We start from the raw sequence: 24204 nt of genomic DNA on the forward strand, positions 1-24204 counted from the left end.
GTCTACCTTTACTTTAGAAATTATCACTGAAGCCAGATAACCACAGAGGCTTCTGTGCGCACCCAGGCTGCACATCAGCACTGCCTACTTGTCTGTTTTACTAATACGTGCATCCAAGATTTAGCGAATCATTCAATCACGATTTTTATTTTATTGCAGTTATTACCAAAAGTACTAACTGTAAAGTAAAAAATATATATATAAATGATTTGGGTGGGGCATTTTGTGGTGTTTAGCATATTCAGACGGACAAACAACACGTGACAATGATTGCATAAATGATCAGCAAAACTTTATTGTGCGATAAAAGGTGCAAATATTGATTAGTATCTTATGGGGGGCGTCTCTTCGAGCTGCTGTTTAGATGATGCTTGGGAACCTCCTGAAAAGAAGGACCTGCAAAAGCACAACAAGCTCTCAGAACGAGTTACATTATCAGATTTTCCATGCAGCCCAAAGTCTTTCAGTCCCTCTGTTACATCTCCATGTGGTGCAATGGGGGACTTTCCAATGTGGCATCGCATTCTTCGGAAATACAACACAAGACTCAAGATGAATGGATATGCCTGTAGTGGTTAAATTAGCAAGAATAACGAGATATCTCTAACCTGGAGACTTCCTAAAATGTAGTATGTCAGTAAAGGAGAGACTGTCGTGAAATGTTGATTTTCTTTTAAGGAAGTGAGCCGGCTCTCAGGAAGTGATAAAAATGGCATTGAACTGCAGGTGGTGCATGTATGAGTAGAAATGAAGGTTCACAAAACCCGACAGTGAGCCACCGACTGCAGAGGGAAAGCCCCAGAAGGCTTTAGCCTGGGTGTGTTTTGGAATAATTTCACACTCATTGCTTTTCTACTCACCAAGTGTGGTGCCAGCACTTAGAAACATGCAGGGGTCGCGCCCTAATGTGTGAGTTTGACCTGATGCAAGCATTTGGATTTTTCTGGATAAAGGCACTATCAAAGTTGATAACATTACTTTGTTTTTTGCTTGATTAATTGGATGTGGTTTCATCTTTAGCTTATTAGCAAGCACAGTTTGGTTTCCAGGCTCTTTTTTTGTGATTGTCACATACTGTTGATAGTGGATGACCATGTAATTAATCAGGTCAATGTATGAGCCTATGAGCAAGAAATTACTAAAAGCTTGCTCATAGGAAGTGTTTTTCTTCCTCTTGACTCTTTGTGATGCAATAGAGAACTGATATTGCGAATGAATCTTATTCCTTCACTCTGCATACTTTAAATGCGCATCTCTCATTCTTCCTTGCAGCCACCTTTGTGCAACCCACCTTCTTCCCAATACCGCCTCTCATCACTCGAGCCTCCATCTTCATCTCCACCACCATTGTCTAGACTCCTGGGTTGTCCTACCCGAATCCCTATCACGGCTGGGATTCTTTCCTGCTGTGATGGACTGTCGAGTCTAACTGCTAAATACCTCAAACTGAATTCTGTACATCAATAAATCATGAGGTTAATATAACTACAGGCACTGTTAGCTAAAAGATCAGGCGACAGACTGCAGTACGCTAAGCTTCACGTATGCTTTTGAGACACTAGTCTCTCAGTCTAGTCTAAAATCTGGACCCAGATTACAGTTTCTTTGGGTATTCTTTAACAAGCTTAATAATAAAAACAAGCTACGCTAGCATCTCTGTGACACTTTACTTACAGTGTTTTGAATGCTAATGCTAAATTCTAATGTCAGCCTGCAAATCCTCCACCATCTCCACCTCATAGATGTTATGGCAGGCACAAGAACATGAAATTCATGATGCTTATCGGAGGATCAACAAAATATTACAGTTCAATCCAGAGAAACCATGAATGTCTCTATAGTGACAGATCTTCCAGTGAGTGGATGAGTTTTTAACTCATTCTTTAAGTAAGTGGGAAACATCTTGTCTACACCTTCAATCTGTTTTACCAAAGTTGACAACAATCTACCAGATAAATGTAAAGATTAAAAGAGATGACAACATCACTAAAAGATGGATGGTGGAAACAGAGGAGATGCTATTTTTTTGTTACCTGGTTTAATTCTCTTGGAAACATAAATCATTTTCTTAACAAATTAGATAGATGTGAATCACTAAATACTAAAAATATTTTTCTATGATGCTATTTACAAGCACAGCGGTACAGTGGCTAGCACCATTGTTTAAATAGCAAGAAGAGTTTAGTTTCAAATCCAGGCTGGGGCCTTTCTGAATGTGCGTTTTCTCTCCAGGTACTCTGGCTTCCTTTCACAGTAGTGATTTTAAATCGACTCCTGGGCTAACACGTCTCCATGCATGAGTCCTGCAACAGACCGATGATCCCATGAGTCCAAATTGCATGGAAGAAAGTTGTTTATGTATGAGTGTGCTCCACTGTTAGCATTTTTGGAGGGGTAGTGTTATATCTATTCATATATTCAGGAGACGTTTTGGCCTCATGTGGTCATAACCATTCTGCCATCAGGTCACTCTGATGTTTGACATTCAGCAAACTTGATAAAGTTTTTTTTTGCTTTAAATTTATTTCATGAATTTGTTTTTGACAACAATTTCAGGCAGATTTTCATTCTGATCGCACAAAGTTACTGAAATCATCATTTCAAGCGATAAGGTGGTTTGATAATGCTTTCTTTGTAGTGCAGGTTTATCTTTTTTTCTTTGTGTTGTCCCCATCGTCCATGCTACAGTTGATCACTGCTGACGGCAGCAATCTGAGGGAAGTAACCGCCAAACAGTATTATCTCACCAGTACATTGAGACAAGCTGGGGTCTGCTGTGTCAGGAGTCATAATCTCATCCTGTGGCAAGTCCAGAGATGGAGAGTCTGTTTCTACTTCATCCACAGTCCCTCTATGTTGTTGTAAGAACTGAAAGCCTCTAGATATTGTGCTTGGTTCAGGAGGTTTAGGCCTCAGACGATCATTCAAAAAGCCGTGAGTACGTTCCCGAGATGAATAAGAGGAATTCACATCCACACTCAACAACAAGCCACTCAGTAATCCTTCAAACACACTTGAACAACTGCCGTCCTCCCCATTTAATGGAGCGTCCATCTGCTTCTCCTCCACTTCATTCACCTCCTCTTCTTCTGAAGTCATCATGCCAATCTGGGGTTTGTAGCAAACATGCTCGAGCCTTCTGTCAACAAGCATTTTCTCAGTATCTGACATCAGGAAAGGTGTTTTCACTGTGAGTGGTCCTGATCCAATCTGGGACTCTTCAACATGGATGTTGGGGTAGATTTCATCCCTCTCCTCCTGGGAGATGACAGTGATGGGGGACAGTGGAGGGTCATTGTGGGTGCACGAGAATAATGGTTCGACTCCATCGTGCTGTGGACCACAAAACAAACAAATCAAATCCATACTTAGATCTAGAGAGATAAATACAATGCAATTGTTTCAGAGTTATGTGTGTCATCAAGACAAAGTATCTAAATCTCTCAGAACGAAAGCAGGAAGTAGCATTGACTTCCTACGATAGTTCAGGCTAGCAATGTCTAGAAACTAATAGTAGGCTATTTTTAGTGTAGCTCAAAACTGGCAAATTGATTTCTTTGTTTTGCTGGCACTGGTGGAGTTGTTTCATTTGCTAGTTGTTTCTCTTTTGGTCATTATGCTGACAGTAAGATGTAGTCTCCTTGGCTGAAAAATGAAGCCAATACGTGCCAAGGGTCAACAACTGCAGTTCCTGGACTTGGGAGCATCCGCTAAGGCTGGCATCAGAAGTGAGTTAACACTATTAGACTCCAGTGCTACGTTACTTGGAACTAGGAATGGGAACAATGAAAAATGTGGAGATTCTAATTCCATTATCGATATCAGTTATCGATTTGATCACTTGTTGATTCTCATTGGCTCCACAAATGCTAACAGCCTATCAAATGCATTCATGCAAATTGACTGCACGCTGTGTGAAATGTTTGTGTGTGTGGGAGGCATTTCCCCTTTTTGTTGTGATCAGTGTTGGGATGGTTGCCTACTATAGTCCAACACACTATTATAAATCCCTATCCTAATGAAGATATGAACTTTCTATGATCTTTCTCTTAGCATTTAGCTAAGCCAAAAGCACAAAGCAGAGACGAAAAACGGCACAAAGAGACTAAAGTGATCGCCACAGTAATTCTACTTTGGAAATGTTATATTTTAAAGCGTATCACGATGCTTTAAAATGCAGAGTTCACAAACCAAAATGTCATGCTATAGTAGCTATATTCATCTTTTATGTACAGTGTATGGCTGATGAGCATGAATGTCATCTCAGTGGACATGCTTGCTTTGTTTACCTCCAATAGTCTGATGGCATTACTGTGTCCAGGTTTTGGCAAGTTTTCAACTAGCCAGGCAGGTCCCCAGGATATACATTTCTGTTTGATCCTAAGACAGAAAACAGTTAGATTTTCAGTTTTTGATTAAAACGCTACAACAAAACCTCCTTATTGTGCCTCTGAGGTACTAGACAAAATAACTGATGCATGCGTGTATTACTACAGCTGTCTACTACTGCAAATCAAAATCAGTCTCTCCGCAGGTAAAACCACCAGATTGGGAAAGAGCGCTTTGACCACATTTAGTAGGCTACACGTGTTGGTTTAAGTTTCTCTTCGTGTTAAATCTGTGGCTTCTTGTTCATCTGTTCATGTTGCGGTGTGGCATTTTAATAAAGCCGACCACAATGGCATCCATCGCTGTTACTAGTAAAACAAAACTTAAGGTCCTGATGTGGTATCCTTAGAAATACTTTGGCTGTTAGGTTTTGTTTTGTGTCTGTCGGACAACAGTTGTTTCGAGCTTAATTGTTCATTTCGAGCATAAATGATTAATACCTTTCCCTCACGCATCTCCAGCACATCAGGTTGGCTATGATCGCAATGAAGATAGCAACGATGAAAACACACACAACCACCAGGCCAACTACAGGAGACAAGAAAAGAAAGACAACACTTATGAGTTATGAAAATAATATTATTTTGATGTTAGTTGTCCTCAAAATACAAAAGGAGAGTTAAAAGCTTAAATATGTTTTAGTATTTGTGGCAATAGAATATTGACCTGGAGGAGCTGCAGGCTGAGAGTAGATCCGGCGCCCTCGCGGTCCTTCTCCTGCTGAGTTGGATGCAGTCATTTGCAGAACCACATTTCCTTCAGGACAGTTCAACCACTCCTGCCTTGGACCAGGTGCAGACACAGTCTCTGTGTAGAGAAGCAAATGAGAGATATTTCTTTTTTTAAGCAAGCACAATATTTTTAAGGTAGCCTTAAGAAGAAGACCGGCATAATGCTGCTATTTGAACATCAACATGTCTTCTTTTGCATGAGATGGACGATCCCTCTGTTTCTTCACTACTTCCCTGGCCTCGTCCTCTTGTAAAGATAACATATCAGTTGGGGGTTTTAGTCAGCGTCCTCCAGCCTACTGTCAACAAGCATGATCATAGGATGTGTGGCCTATGTGCTGCTTGAAACCTGCTTGGCTCTGCTGAACTAATGAGGTTAAAAATGGTTCTGATGCACCAACGCTTTCTGGGAAGTGGGTGTCTGTGGATTGCTGACTGTACACTTGTAACAATGGATACTGGTGAAAATAATTTCCTGGTTTTTGGGAAAAAATACACTTCTTATGAGTAAACGTTTATTTTCAGGTTCAATTACTGATGGGGAATTTGCCACCCTAGTACTTTCAGTTCTGTTGAAACACCAGTTTTGATTAGTGGTCTAGCCAGACCTTGTGTATTACACTGATGACGTCCCCATAAGTGTTGATTGCACATAAAAATAAATAGCAATAACTACATCATTTGTCCATAGTTGACTGGTAGGCCTGTGGCTAGCTTAATTTGCCCAGCTTGAGCTTTTGTTTTAGTTTTTTTTACAAACAACAACACTATCAGTCATGATTTGGCCATCCAATAACCCCAACCTTAACGTTACTGAAGCAGTGCGGGATCATCTTGATAGAGAGCGGAACAAAAGGCAGAAAACACTCAAAGAAGAGCTTTGAATGCCCTTCAAAACGCTTCGAGAACTGCACCTGAAAACTACTTGCCATAAAGCTCTCTAACAGAGTTCAGGCTGTGCTGAAGAATAAAGAATTAATAAGCCACAGCACCCATTTCTCATTTTTCCATGAAAAATAGAGAGAAATGAGGGTTGGCTCAAGACTTTTGCACATTATTGCAAAACAGAAAATGAAGGAAAAACAAGATAAATCTGTAACAAAGAGACTCTTTCACTTGTCAAGGACTTCATTGGCCAAACGTCAGTCTGATCCTTTTTCCTCTGTTAAAGCCACAATCCCATCAAACTTTTTCTAACCAGTATTTTTCCACTCATGTATTGGTGTGTTTGTGCAGATCATTTGCAGTTAAACGTTTCTACCAAACAGAGATAGTGAACATTGAGTCAGATCATGACTGTCTCTGAGTGCAAAGATCTCACCAGTTTCCACATGACTTTCTCTTGTAAGCTGCAACTTTCAGTGCAGTGTAAGAGGATTAACTGCCAATAAAAGATTTTAGCATGATCTGGCTGCAGGTTATATTTTGGCACAGTATATGAGTAATGGAGCAAAATGGCATAAGACAAAAGTAGATCACTGAAGTAATTATCTGAAATACCTCAAAGAACACTGATAGTTAGTATCTGCACGTAGCACATTTGAGAGAGCAGAATGTGCGCTCTCAGGTGCTTTAAAGCTGACATTCCAAAAATAGTGCACAAAGCAGGCTGGTTTGTAACTGTGTTTACGGATGCATTTGTGCACATAGCCACATGGCTTCCTGTTTGTGGTCAAAGCCAGTTCTAGAAAACTCTGAAGACTCTGTGAAAATGACGACAAACAACTGTTTTTTCTTAGGTGAGATCTCGGCATACACAATCAATCACCAAGGTGATCTAAGATAGATACAAAATGCGTAGGACTTCAGAGAAAACTACCAAAAAGGTCTCTTGTCATGTTAGACAGTGATGCTGTCCCCTCCTTTTAGCTTTTTTTGAAAAAGTATTTTTAACATAATAGCTACATAATCCACATGCAGCAGTTTAACATTTCAAATTCATGACATTACTGGAAGCGAGAGGTGAAAAACCCTGCTGATGCACTGCATCTTTGTGGGAGGGGAGTATCGATGGAATCCTGGTTGCACACTTTCCATTTTGTAACACAAGTCTTCTGCTCAGACACAATTTGTGCTTACATAAATTTACTATTGCATACATAAATTTCCCACATGTGTGCGCCCACAGGAGGACTTTGTCTGACCTAGGTGGAATACAGACACAAAACGTATGCCTACATGTGCTCCATAAAAGGCAGGGCTCGTGATGTAGAAGAACAGGAAACACAGCGCAAAGTTGTGGTTCCTCTAAACCTTCAGTGCAAATCAACATGTGTTTATACTGATCTGAAAAAGCAGCTGAAAAACATGTGTTAAAAAAAAGAAAAAAATAGACTTTTTCTTTAAAGCAACAGCCTGCTCATATAACTAAACCTTTTCTGTCACACCAAAGCATGCCAGGTACTTATTTTGGACCTGCCTTAAAAGGATAAATAAGGTGACCCGATAATGTTTATAGACAACCTACCAATTTTCACTTACCGCTACAATAAATGTCTGTTTCGGTTTCTCAATTTATCAGTTAATATGATGTTTTTTCGTCGAACAGCTGATTGTGAAAAAATGCCCATCCCATCAATTGGCATATACAGTTTGATACTCACTATTTAATTCTTTGTCTTTGGATTCCGGTGTTTTGCAATAGATGTTGTACTTTGTGATGAAACCCCTCTGCTGGTATACGGGCAGCTCCTTCCACTGGATCTGGATGCGTCGGGCCTCGTGGGCCAGCACAGAGAGGTTTGGACCAGAAAGTGGCTCTGAAACACACAGTGATGCAAAGACTATGTGTTGGGTACGGTAAGTGTTTCCTGAAGCCCAGGTATAGATTCACAAAATCTAGCACATGCTTAAAAAAATCTTCAAAAATGTAGAAATAAACTTCTCTTAAAAAAGAATCTGAAGAAGTGTTACTCTGTTCTTTGGAGTAGAGCAGTATGGATGATGGAGCACTGACACCTCTGGTGGTCACAGCATACAGAGAGATGTTATACCTCACACCTGGAGCCAAACCTGAAGCAAAGCCAGAAAAAAACTACATTATATTAAAATATATTATTTATTTTGCAAATATGAAGATTAGTTCACAATTACAGAGCTAAGGTATATAAAGACCATATCTGCATTCTGTGCTTGTGCTGGTGTAATACAACAAATGGCCACAAGAGGCCACTGTTTTCTCTCATTTAAAGCCCTGGTGTCTTTATATCATTTCATAAATTTAAATTTGCATTTATGTGATGCAATATTTTTGCTGTTCGTATGTGGACAGCCAGATTCCCTAGTGGCTCAGTGGTGAGTCTACCTGTGATTGATGTGCTGTTTAGATCTTTGGCCAACTTTTGCCACCACAGCCCTTCTCCAGATACAATTGTCCTTTCTATCACGTAATACCGCAGTTCTTCCTCCTGTGTCGATGGGTAGTTTCCTGTTGTCCACGACCAGGAAACAAACACAGCACTGCCATCAGCAGCAGGGCTAAATTTGATCAGAAGAGATCCAGGGACACCTGAACAGTGAAGACATTTAGTTTTCATTTTCTCCATAACTTAACCGTACTTTTGTTTTAATCTTCTGTGTGCAGTATTGCTATACCTGATTGTCTGAGAATTACATCAGCTGGTGGCGACTTTCCATATGTGGTGACCGCACTGATGCTCAGGCTGCTAACCTCTGCTGGTAGCTGAACTGAACACTGGATGCACTCGGCAGCACAGGTTTTAAGCTTCTGACCATTATCCAGAAAGATGTCATACTCAATCACCTTGCCACTGAAATCCTCTCGTGGTAGAGGCTGGGAAAGAAATCCAGTCATCACTTAATATTTACATTTGTCATTTGCAGATTAAGTTCTTTAGGGTTGCGTGTTATGTAAAATAATTTAGCTGGTGTCTGTAAAACCTCTGATCAGAGGATGGCATTTCCTGTTTGCAATTGTCCCTTGTTTAGCGTTAGCCAAGAGGCTGTTATATTTCTTTGCACTTTGCTGTGATGGATAAAAAATTAGAACTGAAATGAAATTGAAATTCTACCTGCACTCCTATATTACTCATTTTTAGTAATATAGTTTGCCAGTCTGAAATACAGTTACTTGCTTATTATCCAAAAGTTAGATTAGAGGTCTGACACCACTTTCATTTTACTGTATAAATTGAAATTACTGCTGCCAGAAGACAGGCTTTGTGTTAGATTATTCTGTGGTCAGGTATTGTGCAGGAAGTCGCTGTCAAGAGAAAGTTTTTTCTTTCATGTAAAATGCACAACAAAAAGGTCTCCGCAGCAAATCAAGTGGTTGCAATTTACAAAATGATAAATGATTCCTTTTAACCAATCAGCAGTGAAGGCTTTCTGTGTTATAACCAAACTGATGCATTATAAAAAACATTTCTTGTATTTGATGGATGTTTGGGATTCATAATTGTCAGCATAACAACAAAAGCCAGGGCTCATGAGTGGCCATAACTTATTACCTTCCACAAAACAGTCACGTTCCTCTGGCCGTCTGTCCCCTGCCTCTCCACCTTCCTCCAAACTTGCAACTGCTGGGATGGACCTGAGGGGAGGGTAGACAATAAGTTGTGGGCTATGAATTAGAAACAACAAATTCTTATATCATCACATTTACATTGCATCTGTCTTATGATAAGCAAGAACAGTGAGCTTGCCTTTTCCAGGGCTTTTCTTCCTCACAGACGCGCTCCATTTGCTGCAAAGCAATGCTTTTCTGGCGCTAATACTACTTGCGTTGGTATGTGTCGGCACAGGCGCTGTGTTGCATATTTTCATCTGGAACTCATACTCAGTCAGATGTGTTAGATTATCTACCCGTATCAGATTCTTACCGAGTTCCACGCCCGCTCTCATTTCCTAAAAACATTGAGAGATTAGATCAACTTCATGGTGCCAGATAAAGGCTTTTGCTGTAAAAACCCCCCACAGTGTCGTTGGAGGAGTGTTAATAAAACTTTACCCAGGAAGTGTTGTTTGTGCGCAGCATGACATGAGGTCTGAGATAAACTGAGGATTCATTGCTTTTCCATTGCAATGTGGCTGCTACGGAATTGCTCGGAAACTGTATCTGCATAATAATAGGTGCATCGGGAATCACTGCAAGACAAAGGAAACCAAATATAGTGCTCACAAATGATAGAGACAGAAACAGCTACATATTCTGTAATGGCACAGAAATTCTGGGCAATTAAAGTTTACTGAAATAGTGACAGAGCTCATCCGAGGGCGTAGGTAAATTTCTCTTCAAATAAATATTACACAAACAGAAAAACAGTTTGCTGATAAGAAGGTCAAATTAGTCAAACTGTGACCATAAAAAAAAAAAACTTTCTAAAAATGATACATCAGGTGATGACACATTTCTCGAGAAACCATATGACTCTAATAAAAAAAAAAGAAAGAGAATGAAATTAACAAGTGAAAAAAAAAACATTCAATGGTATTCAAGTATTCAAATTCAAGATCTGTGTAAGTATTGCAGAAGCACAGGTTTACCTATGTCCTTCACACGTAGGACGACTGGATCGGACTGTGATGTTCCAAAGTGGTTGGAAGCACTGATAATGATCAGGTATGTAGTGTTTTCATCAAACATGCTTCGTGGTATGGTGATTTTGTCAGCATCCTGGATTTGAAATAGACGTATCTGACTCCCATTTTCCCTAAAAATAAAACATTAAAAAAATCAAACCATGAGATTTGGATAAACAAGAAAATACAAAACAAAAACATAACACCATACCTGTTTACAGAAATGTTGTAGAGAGTAGGGAGGTACGTTTCCTGCCCCCTCGTCCACGAGCAGTTTATTAAGGATGAGCTCTTTGCTGTTTCACATGTTATAGTGTCAGGTTTATCTGGAGGCACTAAAAGCACATGATTGAAACAAAAAAAAAAACAGACCTTAGTTTTTACATTTGCTGGAAAATGAAAACTAGTCATTTGCTTTCTGTGTCACTTCTATAAACAAATTTCAAAGTGTAAAATATTAGCAAATGCATATTTTCAATAATTTTATACTTTCTCCTAAAAATATATATTTTAGTAATTAAAGTTTGAGCACATCTGCTCCCATTACTACAAGGTACCCATGGGTTTACCTTTCACTTTGCTTTTTTTATTTTTTATTTTGTACTGTTTGGTTAGCTTCTACAAGAAAAATTAATAAATAAAAAAGAAACTATGTTCCAATAACCAAGCCTCCAAGTTCTGCTCAACATCAGCCGTAACAGACAGCAGTGAAAAACAAAAAAACAACAATTGTGATTTATTTAGCCTGCTGCAAACCAAGTTTACCTACAACCCCACTGCATTTTCTTACTATTATGCCACTTTTATAGGCAGTGTTGTAAATTTGTGTCTTACTCTCTCTTTCTATTTTTTGCACTTGCACACAAATTTTCTTTTGCAGCTGCTGTAAACTGTACATACGGCCAGCTCGTAGATCCACTCCATTCACAACGCTATGCATATAATTACTGCAGATCGCTGCAGACAGTGGGATCCATATGCTGGGCAGATAGAATTTCACTGTAGTGCAGTTGATTCTCTCCCATTTATCCACAGGCTTGCCATTTAGCACCATGTATATCTTGGCTCTGCATGTAAAAAAGAAAACTTTTAATTATCATTTCCTAACTGGTGGAGAGGGACAAGAAGTCTAAAAACTAATTTTCTGTTATCAAATATGAGCCAATAAAGCTGATAGCTACAAACACAGCAGGGAGATTTTCATGCATGGCAGAATACTGTGTAGCATTGTTCTGATTCTCACCTCCAATCACATTTATGGGTGTGGCAGTACACCGTCAGATTTGAGCCCATGAGAAAGAGTGGAGCTGGCTCTACAACCAGGTACCCAGTATACCGGGTAGTCATCGCTCGTTGGCAGCCAACAGGCAGAAGAGGGAAGTCTGTCCGGAAAAGACAAATGCATGAAGTTTTCCCCACAGCATTAGTCGAGAAAGTGAATTTTAGACCATTCCAATAAATACCTTATGTATAGCAAAACCCATTTACTATAAAAACCAAGTGGATCATTACATTCATTGGCTGTAATGTGTGAGTGGGAGATCCCAAAAAATCCTCTTTGTGCAAGAAGGAATGCCAAGAACAGACAAAGTAAAAGTGTTTTCCATGACTATGTATCTGCTAATTTAATTACTGAAACACTTGGGTTGAAGTTGTGGTAAAAGCCGAAGCAAGGGTTACAATTCAAAACCACAAGAGCTACCAAAGTGTGATAAGGGATCTCAGTAAGCAGAAACAGAGTAATGGCGGTGTGTTTTTTTAAATAGCTGGAACCTGTAACACTCACAATTGATAGAAAAAGTAAGAAGTACAATAATACATCTCGAAATGACTGAGGAGACAGTCATCTCAGCTCATTTTTCTGAATCCCGAAGAACCCCTTCAGCAGCTGTAAGAACAAAGAAATGAGAAGAGAAGAAAAACAGGTTGTTTTTTTAGGAAACAAAATGAAAAATGACAAATTTCTTACTTCTTAGGAATCACTTAAAAGAAATTTCCTTTCACAAAATTATCTTCAAAGCCTACCTCAGTCATCTGCGTGCGGGAGCACTGGAGTGAGCTGCCTAACATGAGGCGGAGGAAGAGCTTTTAACTGAATGTCTCATTCTTTCCAGTGCAAGCTTGAAGCTGATAACATTAACAAGTACAAGCGTCACAACACCGTGGCAGATAAGAGAAAACACGTTCCTGTCAATGTTCTATCCTGCTGACACAACTGAGATGAACTGAGATTAAGTATTTCCTCACGTCAAGCATGTTAACTTTCAATTCTTTCGCTGCCAGCAGCCTGTTGGGACACGTTGGTTTTGGTCCGGTGGCTAACGAGCCTTATCGCTACTCACCTGCGGCACCCAGAACCTGAAAGACAGGACAGGAATAGGGAGAGAAAAAAAAACTGCATTATCCCACAAGGAGAGTCTCCTAGCGATCAACGACTGTAACGTGTTTCTCTGTATGTTTTTGTCTCTCAAAGACTGCACATACCATCACTTTCGACATATAGGCGAAAGATTGAGATAACGCTCACCAGAACTCCATCCTGTCTGGGTTTTCTTATCAAGATACCATCCAAAAAGGCTTTTGCTGTGAATCGATCGTCAGACGACTTGCTGTGTGAGGAGCACCTGACTAAAGTGATCTCTTTCATGGGAGTGAAATGTCTTAAAGAGGCCAGTGACCTAGTTTTGTGGTATTCTGGCAAATGCAGAAACTTTGATCATTTTTTTTGAGTAGTTTGTTGCCCTACTTCTGTTGCCTGTTTTTCATCACCACAACGATTCTGTTGACTTGAAACATCAGTGTTCTCAGCATCTGCTCTCATTAAACATGCTGCTGCTGGCACATAATCCAGTGGTCAACCGAGCAAGCGACACGGTGACATCAATCATTTTACTTTGAAAAGCACGCTGACAACTTGGTTATTTGACACAATAAGTCAAAATGTGCTGAAGGACAGACTTACATAATAAAGGTTATAAAGATTTTTTTTTTAAAATGACATAACAGAAAACTGCTCAGTGACATGGAAATTAAACACATCCTGGATCTTAAATGTGTTTTAGAAAAATTTTAAAAGAAACTTACAGAGAACTCTTTAGAGAAATGGATTTGCACTCGAACATCTTTTCTCACTGAGCCCGTTTGCTAGCGTTTGTAGTCCCGCAAAGTACTTCAGCCTCAACTGTTTAAAAGTCTCTAGCTATCTTGGCTTTTGTGATTTTCTTTCACAAGATATTTTCCATCTGTAACTTCAAACGGTTTACAGGGAAAACCCAGAAGTTTGACGGGGTGCATGTTCGTGAGATAAAGGTGGCTTGAGGTTTAAGGCAGTTTTCAGAATTAATACTCCTTCATGTTCATGGTTCAAATTCAGAAACTCTCTGAAAGTGTTACTTTTCACAAGTGACATGACAAAATTTGGTATTCTTAACACAAATACTATAAATAAAAAATACACAAATTTTTAAATGATTCAACCTTTTATTGACATTTCATTTTCTTTCACATAAACTTTATGCTCCACAGAACTTTTTTTTTTTTAATAATCAATCTTTAAACTACAGTGATTTTAAGAGAGCGACAGTAAAGAGCGGCACGTTGTGTTTTTTTTTTCAACTTCCAAACCTCAGAATAAAACCACAGTGTGAAATTTAACAAATAGCGGTCTGAATGAGAAACATACAGTTTATTCAAGGACGTCGCGTTTTAACTACAAAGACAATGTGCAGAGGAAGCGACTGCAGGAAATTGCATACCAGTGATTTCTTTTAAGGAGTTTGTTTTATTTACTTTTGCACACTTGAATATTTTAGATTGCAGAAAGCCCTCCTTCCTGAATAAACTATACCCTCAAATTTGAGATAGATAAAGATACATGCAAAGAAACATGGCATTTTATGTGCCATTTATTGCTTTATCGTGGTACAGCACAGAGGCGATAAGGTTTGGGGGCCCGAGCTACTCCCAACTTGAACTCCAGACTGGGCTGCTCTCCAGCAGGTGCAGTGAATGAAAATCTCTGGAGGAGGGAGGTAAAGAACAGGAATAACTCCATCCTGGCCAGCTGTTCCCCAAGACACACACGCTTACCTACGAATACACCAGAAGTTGAGTGATTTCATTCACAAGGACATTCACCTTAATTCACAGATATTTTTGTAGTTCTTCACACATGAAGTCTGTAAAATGTTGGGAAAAGCATTTCAGGACACTGGCTAAACTTTCCATATCTCATGTGTAGCACACAACGGGACACATTACTGGAAATACTCTTCTTTATTTAAAAGAAGGGTGCCAGCACAAAAAAAAAAAATGCACACTTTTTGTACTAGGAACCCGGCAGGTTAAAGTTTAATGCTATGAAATTTGCATATGCATATGCACTTCAATCAGGGAAGGTCTTCAACAGATCAGAGTCTTTGTGGGAAAACTGGTGTTTTGCTTCCTATCTGAACCCTTTCTGGTGTTCCACGAAGCTATAACATTTTATAGTGCCCCTGTAAACACATACCCATAAAAAACATGCAACTGTGTTACAAGATATGTGGAGTAACTACTGACTAACCTGCAGCGAAAGGCATAAAGGCTTCTCTCTTCCTGAATTTACCATCCTGGTCCAGAAAATGTTGAGGGTTGAAGGTGTGTGGAGTTTCCCACATCGATTCATCACACAGGACCGAGTGCAGTAAAGTTATGATTATGGTACCCTGAAAAAATACAATTGAAGTAAATGATTTTACTAGTTTGTTTCCAATGCAAATTTTGAAACAAAGTTTTGGACAGAATCAAGAATTCTCAAGAATTTAGAAACTTAAAAATGTCAAAAATAATAAAATGTGCAATTGTTAATTGTGTTAATTTGCTAGTTGGTGGAAAATCAGCTCATGGAAGAAGCTAATTCCTATAACTAAAGAGCAGGGCTATTAAATGGATTATTGTGTTACATTACACAATTATCCATCCATCCATAATCTCTACAGTCTGTCCTGGGTCTACCCCGAGGCCTTCTCCTGACAGGGCATGCCTAAGACACATCACTCAGTACTACAGATCCTACAGATACCCGAACCACCTAAACTGGCTTTTGACAGGTAGGAGTAGCAATCTACTCTGAGCCCTCCTCGAATGTTGGAACTTGCCGTCCTGTGCTACAGTAGAGTGACATCTCATCTTTAATCCATAAAGTTTAATATGATGTTGGCCCAACCTTTGCAGCTATAACAGCTTGGACACTTCTCAGAAGACTTTCCAGAAGGTTTAAAGGTGTGTTCATGGGAATTATTGACCATTCTTCTACAAGCACATTTGTGAGGTCAGACACTGATGTTGGATGAGAAGGCCTGGCCTGCCATCTCTGCTCTAATTCATCCCAAAGGCTTTCTATCTATAGGTCAGACTGTGTGCAGGCCAATCAAGTTCTTCCACATCAAACTTGCTCATCTGTGTCTTTATGGGCTTTGCTTTGTGCACTGGTGCACAGTCATGTTGGAACAGGAAGGATCCAACCTCAAACTGTTCTCACAATGTTGGAAGCATGAAATTGTCTAAAATTTCTTTGTATGCTAAAGCATTAAGAGTTCCTTTGAATGGAACTAAGGGGGAGAGCTCAACTCCTGAAAAACAGCTCCACACCATAATCCCCCCTCCACCAAACTTTACACTTGGCACAATGCTGGCACCTGACAAACCCAGAGAACACGTATCCATTGCTTTGGAGTCCAGTGGCAGCGTGCTTTTCGCAGCGTGCATCTGTTGGGTTTCCTTTGCTCTTGGTGATGTCAAGATTGCAGCTGCAGCTCTATTCCATCAAGTTCTCTGTGCACTGCTCTTGGTCTAATCTGAAAACCACGTGAAGTTTGGAGGTCTGTAGTGATTGATTGTTTGACTCTGCAGAAATTTGATGACCTCTGTGCTCTGTGCGCCTCAGCATCTGCTGGCCCCCACTATGTGATCATGGCTGTGTTGCCGTCGTTCCCAATTGGTTCCACTTTGTTATAACACCACTAACAGTTGACTGTGGAATATTTAGTAATGAGGAAATTTCATGACTGGACCTGTTACACAGGTGACATCCTATCACGGTACCACGCTGGAATTCACTGAGGTCCTGAGAGCTCCCAGTCTTTCACAAATGTTTGTAGTAGCAGTCTGCATGCTAAGGTGCTTGATTTTATACACCTGTGGCCATTAAAGTGCCAGGAAGACCTTGATTTAGTGATTTGGATGAGTAAGTAATTACTTTTGACAATATCCAGGTTATGGTAATCTAGTGCACTTGGAAGGAAAAGCGACTGGACTTCTCTAAGTTTCTTGAAGGATCCTGCAACACGGGGCAGAAAATGTTCCCTCCAAGCCACAAGAGAGAGAGAAGGAGCACACAGATGTAACGAACGCTCTTAAAGCATGTGGTTATCGAATCAGCAAAGATACTGTAAAAAAGGTCAGACATCAACTAGGGAGAAACAGAAGGAAAACAGAATAGCATTGTCAGCACTGTCATCTCCTATCATCCCTTTATCAGAGAAACTCAGGAGAGACTTCTCCAAACACCTCATCCTAGTGTACTTCAGACCTTTGGCTCATGTGATTAGGCAGATGATCAATAGTGGGCCAGTGACCCTCTTAAGGGACATTCCTAATATGGCTTAAATCCGGGACTCTCCACCAGAAGCTTCTCAGATGAGAGGTGAAAAATCTTCAAGAAACTTAAAGAAGTTCCTGAGATAATGTATTTATATATTTATACGCCTCTAGAGTTGGCGTATAAAGGAGGATTTTTAGTACTTTAAGTGAAATACCCAAATTCCCAGCATGTTTTTGGTTTTGATTATTATTATTACATTTAATCTGTCTAAAAACATTCTTAATTATCTGATAAAAGGATAGGTCATTTCAAAAAATGACAAAAACCTCACTTGGGAAATAACATATGAACTGTATACCTTTGGGATTGCATAGTTATCCAGTGTGGTGTCTTTGCTTGTCATGTGAGCCAAATTGAGGGGGATGATGTTGGCCATTCTCTGAATCTCATGAACGACAGCATCAGTATAGGGCATTTTTTCTCTGTCACTCATAGAGGGCTGTCTGGATGAACCAACCACAGCATCTATCTCAGCCTGGACTCTCTCTGCACAGTGAAAACAGGAAACAATGTGAGTCTGTGTGCAGCATAGATGACTTACAGGGAAAGTTTACACATCTTACACGCATCCTCTCACAATACATATGATCTCTTAGGGACCCCCTGAGAATATAAAGAGATGGCAAATTGATTAGAAAATATGTAGTAAAGGTGGATGTGATTCATAAACACACCTTGTATGTCAGGGTAGTAGATCATGTAAAGCAGTCCCCAGTGTAAAGTAGTGGTTGTAGTTTCAGTTCCAGCACCAAAAAGATCCAGAGCGCAAAAACACAGATTTTGTAAATCAAAACCAGATTCTTTGTTCTCCTTCTATAAGTGTGAGAGAGGATCAAAAATGTGTTACATGCCAACAAATCACACATTTTATTAGAAATGTAGACAACAGACAAGGAGCACTTTACTCACCTCTCCCATTTCTATGAGAAAAGCATCAATGTAATCTCTTGGTGATGAAGGGTCAATATTTTCTTTGTGTTCATTGACCTTTACCTTTACAAACTCAATTAACTGTTGTACCAGAAATAATATTTCCTTGTGAGATCCAGGAATCCACTTCATCAGCCAGGGCATTGTGTTGTACATCTACAGAGTTCGAAGACAGTTTCAGGTACACCTGTTGACTACTGGCTTTTACACCAGATAACTCAAGAACTACAGATATTTGGAAACCCCTTCAAATGTCATGAAATATTAGATCCCAAAACACAAGGAGATGTAAACAAGAACTGAGGTTGTTTTTCTTTTCTCTTAAGAAGTGAAGATATAAATTTCTTGACCTCCTTTCAGATTCCCCACACTAGTCCTTTAATGTATATTTTGTCCTCCCTCCAGTCACCCCCAACCGGTCACGGGAGATTTTCAACCATACATACATTAAACAAAAATCACATTGGGGAGACAGGTCAGAACAGGTAGTGTAAAGAAAAACAATGAAATTTACGAGACAAAAGGGCAATGGAGGAGAAAAAAGAGGACTGTACTCAGACTGAGCTCCTGATAGGGGATCAGTATGAGAACAGAAAACAAAAACTCCTCAGCACAGAAGCACATGAATCTTCACATCGTAAGACCATGAAAACACGTGACAAGCAACAGGGGTGGGTGAGTAGGTTTAGAGTAAGGCAATGTAAACAGGTGGTGGCCCCTCCCTGGGCCTGGTTCTTTCTGAGATTTGTTTCTGTAAAGAGGGAGTTTTTCCTTCCCACTGTTACCAAGTGCTTGCTCATAGAGGATCATCTGCCTTTAGGTGTTTTCTCTGTATTATTGTAGGGGTCTTTACCTCACAACATAAAGCACCTGGAGACGACTGTTGATATAGTGTTGTAAATAGAGCTGAATTCAATTGCCTAATCTAACTAAACATAAAGTAGTTAGAACTTCCCCTTAACTAGAAACAACAGTTTCATGTCATACAGAAATTTTTGGATTGGAAATAAAGCTACTGTTGGCTGCTTGTTGACTGATTTAGCTGATTTTTAAGTCGGATGTCCTTATTTATGCAACTTCAATGGGATTTATGTTTCAAACATAAAATAATCTTTTGCTTGTTTGGTGACTGTGTAAACTTTTACACTATGGATCCTACAATTGCAGCAAAAATACGACTGGTTAATTTTAACAATATCAGCAACACGGACAATTTTAGTGCCAGATCAGTACTTTTACCTTTGATTCATAAAATAGATTTCACACAATAATATTTGTGTACATTTACATGACTCATAGTTTGAATACGCACCTTTTAGTTTTAGTAGACTGACATTACTGTATTCGTTTTCAATAAAATTTCTTCGGCAATGTTTCAAATTAAACACATTTTAGTTACAGAATAAAATAATGAATAAAATTATTGGATGTATTCTCACCTGTACTGACAAACTTCCCTGTAAATGCATAATCTTGTTGAATTTCTGGAGAATAGACTGAAACTCCTTGTCAGTGTAGTCGAATCGATTCCCAAACACCAAACAGCAGATGATGTTGGACACAGCGTTGTTTATCAGTGACTGGGTATTAAAGGGCTTTCCTGTAAAATACATAAAAAAGACTGAGGAACCCTTGCATCATGTCAAAATAATAAAGAAAATTGGGACCCAAAACATCACAAACAAAACATCAAATATGATGAGTCACTGGACAACGCATGTTATATGAATCGCATGCAACAGGTGTCATGATACCTAAGTACACAATGTATGTAGCTGTTGGTGCATGCGTTTGTCTTCAAAGTTGAAGGTAGTGTGAGTTAAGTTTTTTTGTGCCTTGCTTATCTGCAAAAGCCTCTATGAGGTACTGGCACTCCTGCTGGATGGATAAGTCCAGGGTCTTCTTGCCCAGACCAAAGTTTCTGAGAGTGTGAAGAGCAAATCTCCTCTGTTGCTTCCATGGATAACCATTTGACATCACAAGACCTTTTAGGAACATACAGAAACATTAACTCCAAAATGGTGTAAATTGAGCCTGATCTTGCTCAACTTCAAATATGAAAATACAACCAACTCCACCTCTGTTTTCTGCTAGTTCAAATATGGGTATGACAGGACGATCAATTAAGTCTTCTCCTTTTTGTACCAAGGCCTCTTTCACAGACTTGTAGCCATTCACGACCACAATTCTTCCACCAAATAGTCGCAGGCTGAAAACGTTTCCATACTTCTCTGCAAACTGAACACAGGCATTGACATTGTGGTTGACCACTGAGTGGACATATTTTTTAAGAAGTCACTGTCATGTGATTGCCCATTTCAGTTTTAACCCCCAAGTTTAACTGTTTCTTATCAGCTGCTGAAATCTATTTAAAAGTATAATTTCTAATGCTGGTTGGGTTTTTCAGTTACCCTTTTTTAAAATCTGGAGGACAAATTACTTAATCAACAATATAAAATTAATAGCATGTATCAATATTGTGCCCCCCACCCCGACCCCCAGTAAAGAGAACAAAGGGGAATCTGGAATAGAGTTCAGTTTGGCTATCTTGCATTTAAGTTAATAATTTACTATTTACCTGACATGTTTAGGACTTTTTTTAAAAAACAAAACCTCACATTTACTGATTTACTTAAATCAATACGCAAAAAGTGCAGTGTGATATAGCTGAGTGTTGTTTACGCTTCTGACCCTTTATTTTCGACTACACAGCAATAAAGCTATTTCTATACCTCTGCGAACTGCAAGTGAAGCCTGGCAGGTTGGATACGCCAAAGATCACCAATGAAAGCAAGAGCCCACGGTCCAGGAGGAAAGTTTTTTGGCACTCTGTTCTTCAAAAAATCAGTCAGAAGCAGGAAAACACACACAAATAGTAAAATGCTCCCGCCGTCAATCCACTCCAGGCCGAGCACGCTGTATATTCTCTCCATAGCTTTACTCTGTTATGCAAAAGTAACTCAGTGTTCAGCTACAGGGACAGAATATTATATAACCCAATGCCCGAGAGTACATAACCCAGCCCAAAGTCTAGATAAAGCCTTGATTACACTCCTAGTTGTTAGAAACAAGGTTTTGGTTTGTTTTTCTCCCCTAAGTTGAGTGAAACATTTAGTTCTGTGACTCAAATTAGCAGAACTGTGGTTTGTCATACAGTGACCGGATGTCTATGCCCATATCTTTTTTTTTTTTTAAAATACAAAAACCCAATCAAAGAGATAAATAATGAAGTCAGTAAAATGAATATTTCTTGCAGTGATGATGCCTTCCCTTGGAGGTTGTCTTTGATTAAATGTGAGTGCTCTTGCACCATTATAATAGCCACATATGGCCAGATTACACTCCAAGTTAATGAACACACCATACATGGGCATTGTATTGTGCTGTAACTGTGTTGTTGCCAGGTAATGGCTGAGGAACACAAAACCGTATTGCACAATACAAACATTGAGAAATGCCCAGGGCAGGCACCTCCGACTGATAGCAGTGTGAACTTAAAAGAAATCAGGCTAAGAAGAATTAGATCAATCCAAACTGGATTCAGTGAAAGATGAATATATGTTACTCACACACACATTTTCATATCAGGCTACGTTTATTTGTTCAGCACATTTAAAACCACAGAAGGTCTTTCAAACTGCTTCACAGTCAGGGCTCAACAATGAATCATTAAAAAGTGTGTAGTTTAATGTCAGAATCTTATATTTGTATACAGTATAATAGTGTATGTAATGTCTAAAGGTTTAATCAAACAGCATGCTGGCTCACAACATAATACAAATAGACAATGGTGAAACAGAAACTGCTTGACATGAAAAATGTAATAAAAGACAAATGTACACTGTAAGAAATAGATGTGTTTAGCTTATACTTGATGGTTTAACGTGCCACGGCACAGAGGATGTAAGGTTTGGGACAACAAGTGGTTCCCAGACTGGGCTGCTCTCCAGCAGGTGCCAAGAATGAAAACCTCTGAAGGAGGGAGGTGAAAACACCCCAAAGTTGTGTCCTGGGGTTGTTCTGCCAAAATGTGCAGCAAAAAAAACAAAGAGATGTCAAAAATCTCTTTCCAAAAGGCACCATAAACAGCAATGAAACGTCTAGTTCTGCTACTCAAATTAGCAGAACTGTGGTTTGTCATACAGTGACCGGATGTCTATGCTCATTATCCTTTTTTTTTTTTAAATACAAAAACCCAACCAAGGAGATAAATAATGGAGTCAGCAAAATGAATATTTTTAGCAGCAATGATGCCTTCCCTCAGAAGTTGTCTTTGATTAAATGGGAGTGCTCTTGTCCCATCATAGGAGCCAAATATCTCCAGATTACACTCCAGGTTAATGAACACACCATACTGTTTGGGTAAGCCAAATATATCTGGACAGGACCACAACATGTGTGACACTGACACTTTTGCAATACCACATTTGTCACACATGGGGGAGACAGTGCCAAATGTTTTGTTAAGTCTTGGCGTAGTGGAGCTTATGCAAGACTTTAAATTCAATCAACCTGGAATTGACAAAAAACCTTTGAATACTGGACAGGCTCTCTTTTGAAAGTTCATCTGAAATCACACTTCAGTTAATTGGTGAAGGCTTCACTAACATGGTTGTGCTAACTGCCATAACGAAAACTGGAAGCTAAATGTTTGGGAGTTTGTGGCATTGAGAAGAGGTCATAAAAAACATGACTTATTTAAAAAAAGCATGAATTTGGGAACAGAGCTCCATCCAAAATGTCTGATTTGAAGGTAGTGATAAAAATATGACTGATGAAAATGCAAACTATTAAACCAGTTGTTTTTTTGTTTTGTTTTTTAAATAAATGACACTGGTGGAAAAATGGATAAGATAAGAGAGTCCTCAAGAGTTTGGGTTTACAGGGAGTTTTAAGAACAAGGAATGTGAACAGCAGAAAAATCAGAAATGTACCCCCAAATCATCTATGAGTGGCATAAATTCACTTTTACTACAGCTGAATTTCCCGACAGCACGCTAAATGATTTGATACATTCCAGGAGATAGGGGACAAACACTGTTGGTTCAGACAAGCAAGTCATCAGCACACAAATTCACAAGACTTTCCATTCTTCCAGATTTTTACACCATGAATTCCTGGGTGACTTCTGTTAACCTATGTAGTGCAGTTTTTCTTTGGACAACTTTGTGGTCACAATACCCATGAAAGCACAGCGACGGCTTGCGTTAACCCTCTGACGACAAAATTTACAATGCCCAGACCCAAGGAGACACGTGGATGCTCGTGATGTGAAAGTACAATACTGGTGTGAATGTGCATGCGCATCTTTTTCTGTGTCAGGTCTGATGCCACAAAAGATAGTGGCATGAGAAACATTTAGCTACCACAAACCACAGAGCTGTTCAGGGTGTGGTACATGATCTGGGTCACTAGTTGAATGACTTAGCAGAAAACACACAACCAGGCAGTGACGCATGTCTGGCAAAGGTCTAGGATTTAAAAGGTCCTTTTTCTTAACTGATGCACCCGTACTAGCCTTTGTGATAATAATTAAGTCTTCTGTGCAATAAGCTGGGAAGGGATTCTCCTATAGGACCACGATGGACAACGAGGGAGGCTGCCACCTTAAAAGGTACCAAAATCAGACATGCACAGATCAAAAAGGAGTGCTTGGCTGTGGTTTAGGCATATAGAGCGCTCCCAAAATAACTTTAGCCTGTACATTTCATTACCCAAATAGACCACAAGCCATTGTTTCCACACTTGAAAGGATACTGTTGCAATGGCTTTTGGTTAATGAGAATAGCAAACTTCAATGCACAGGCAAAGTATGTCTTTGAAAACTGCTTGAATTTGCTGACACACTTTCAAGGCACCTTTCAGCCATGCAGAGACCTTTAGATAATGGAAACTGTCATATGACACACATCATACAGTCGATACTGGAAAAGGTTAGAGACCACAAAAAAACGATGAACCCTAAATGAC

The 24204-nt window shown here is 39.5% G+C and overlaps 2 protein-coding genes across 4 annotated transcripts; both read right to left on the minus strand.

Moving 5' to 3' along the window:
- Positions 1–270: 270 nt before the first annotated feature.
- il23r (interleukin 23 receptor) lies at positions 271–13207 on the minus strand. Of its 3 annotated transcripts, XM_012920181.5 has the most exons (19): positions 13189–13207; positions 12909–13019; positions 12687–12788; positions 12448–12549; positions 11905–12043; positions 11562–11728; positions 10873–10996; positions 10626–10792; positions 10090–10226; positions 9785–9986; positions 9590–9672; positions 8715–8913; positions 8425–8628; positions 8034–8132; positions 7724–7879; positions 5056–5196; positions 4830–4917; positions 4290–4380; positions 271–3333 (listed from the first exon to the last, which is right to left on the minus strand). In XM_012920181.5, the coding sequence occupies exons 4-19, from the start codon at positions 12506–12508 to the stop codon at positions 2683–2685; spliced, it is 2709 nt and encodes a 902-aa protein (XP_012775635.3). In that variant the 5' UTR covers positions 12509–12549; positions 12687–12788; positions 12909–13019; positions 13189–13207; the 3' UTR covers positions 271–2682. The 3 variants fall into 3 exon arrangements, with proteins under 3 accessions (XP_012775635.3, XP_004554904.3, XP_076736159.1); XM_004554847.5 differs by lacking the exon at positions 13189–13207 and having other exon boundaries at positions 12687–13027; XM_076880044.1 differs by lacking the exons at positions 12448–12549; positions 12687–12788; positions 12909–13019; positions 13189–13207 and adding an exon at positions 12125–12405.
- Positions 13208–14121: 914 nt separating this feature from the next.
- On the minus strand, positions 14122–21218 carry LOC101472450 (cytochrome P450 2J4-like). The gene is made up of 9 exons (XM_004554840.4): positions 20967–21218; positions 20313–20472; positions 20070–20219; positions 19674–19834; positions 18214–18390; positions 17979–18117; positions 17603–17790; positions 15226–15367; positions 14122–14750 (listed from the first exon to the last, which is right to left on the minus strand). The coding sequence occupies exons 1-9, from the start codon at positions 21165–21167 to the stop codon at positions 14575–14577; spliced, it is 1494 nt and encodes a 497-aa protein (XP_004554897.3). The 5' UTR covers positions 21168–21218; the 3' UTR covers positions 14122–14574.
- Positions 21219–24204: the final 2986 nt, after the last annotated feature.

This window comes from Maylandia zebra, linkage group LG23 (genome assembly GCF_041146795.1).
Source record: "Maylandia zebra isolate NMK-2024a linkage group LG23, Mzebra_GT3a, whole genome shotgun sequence".
In the NCBI taxonomy this organism is placed as follows: domain Eukaryota; kingdom Metazoa; phylum Chordata; class Actinopteri; order Cichliformes; family Cichlidae; genus Maylandia; species Maylandia zebra.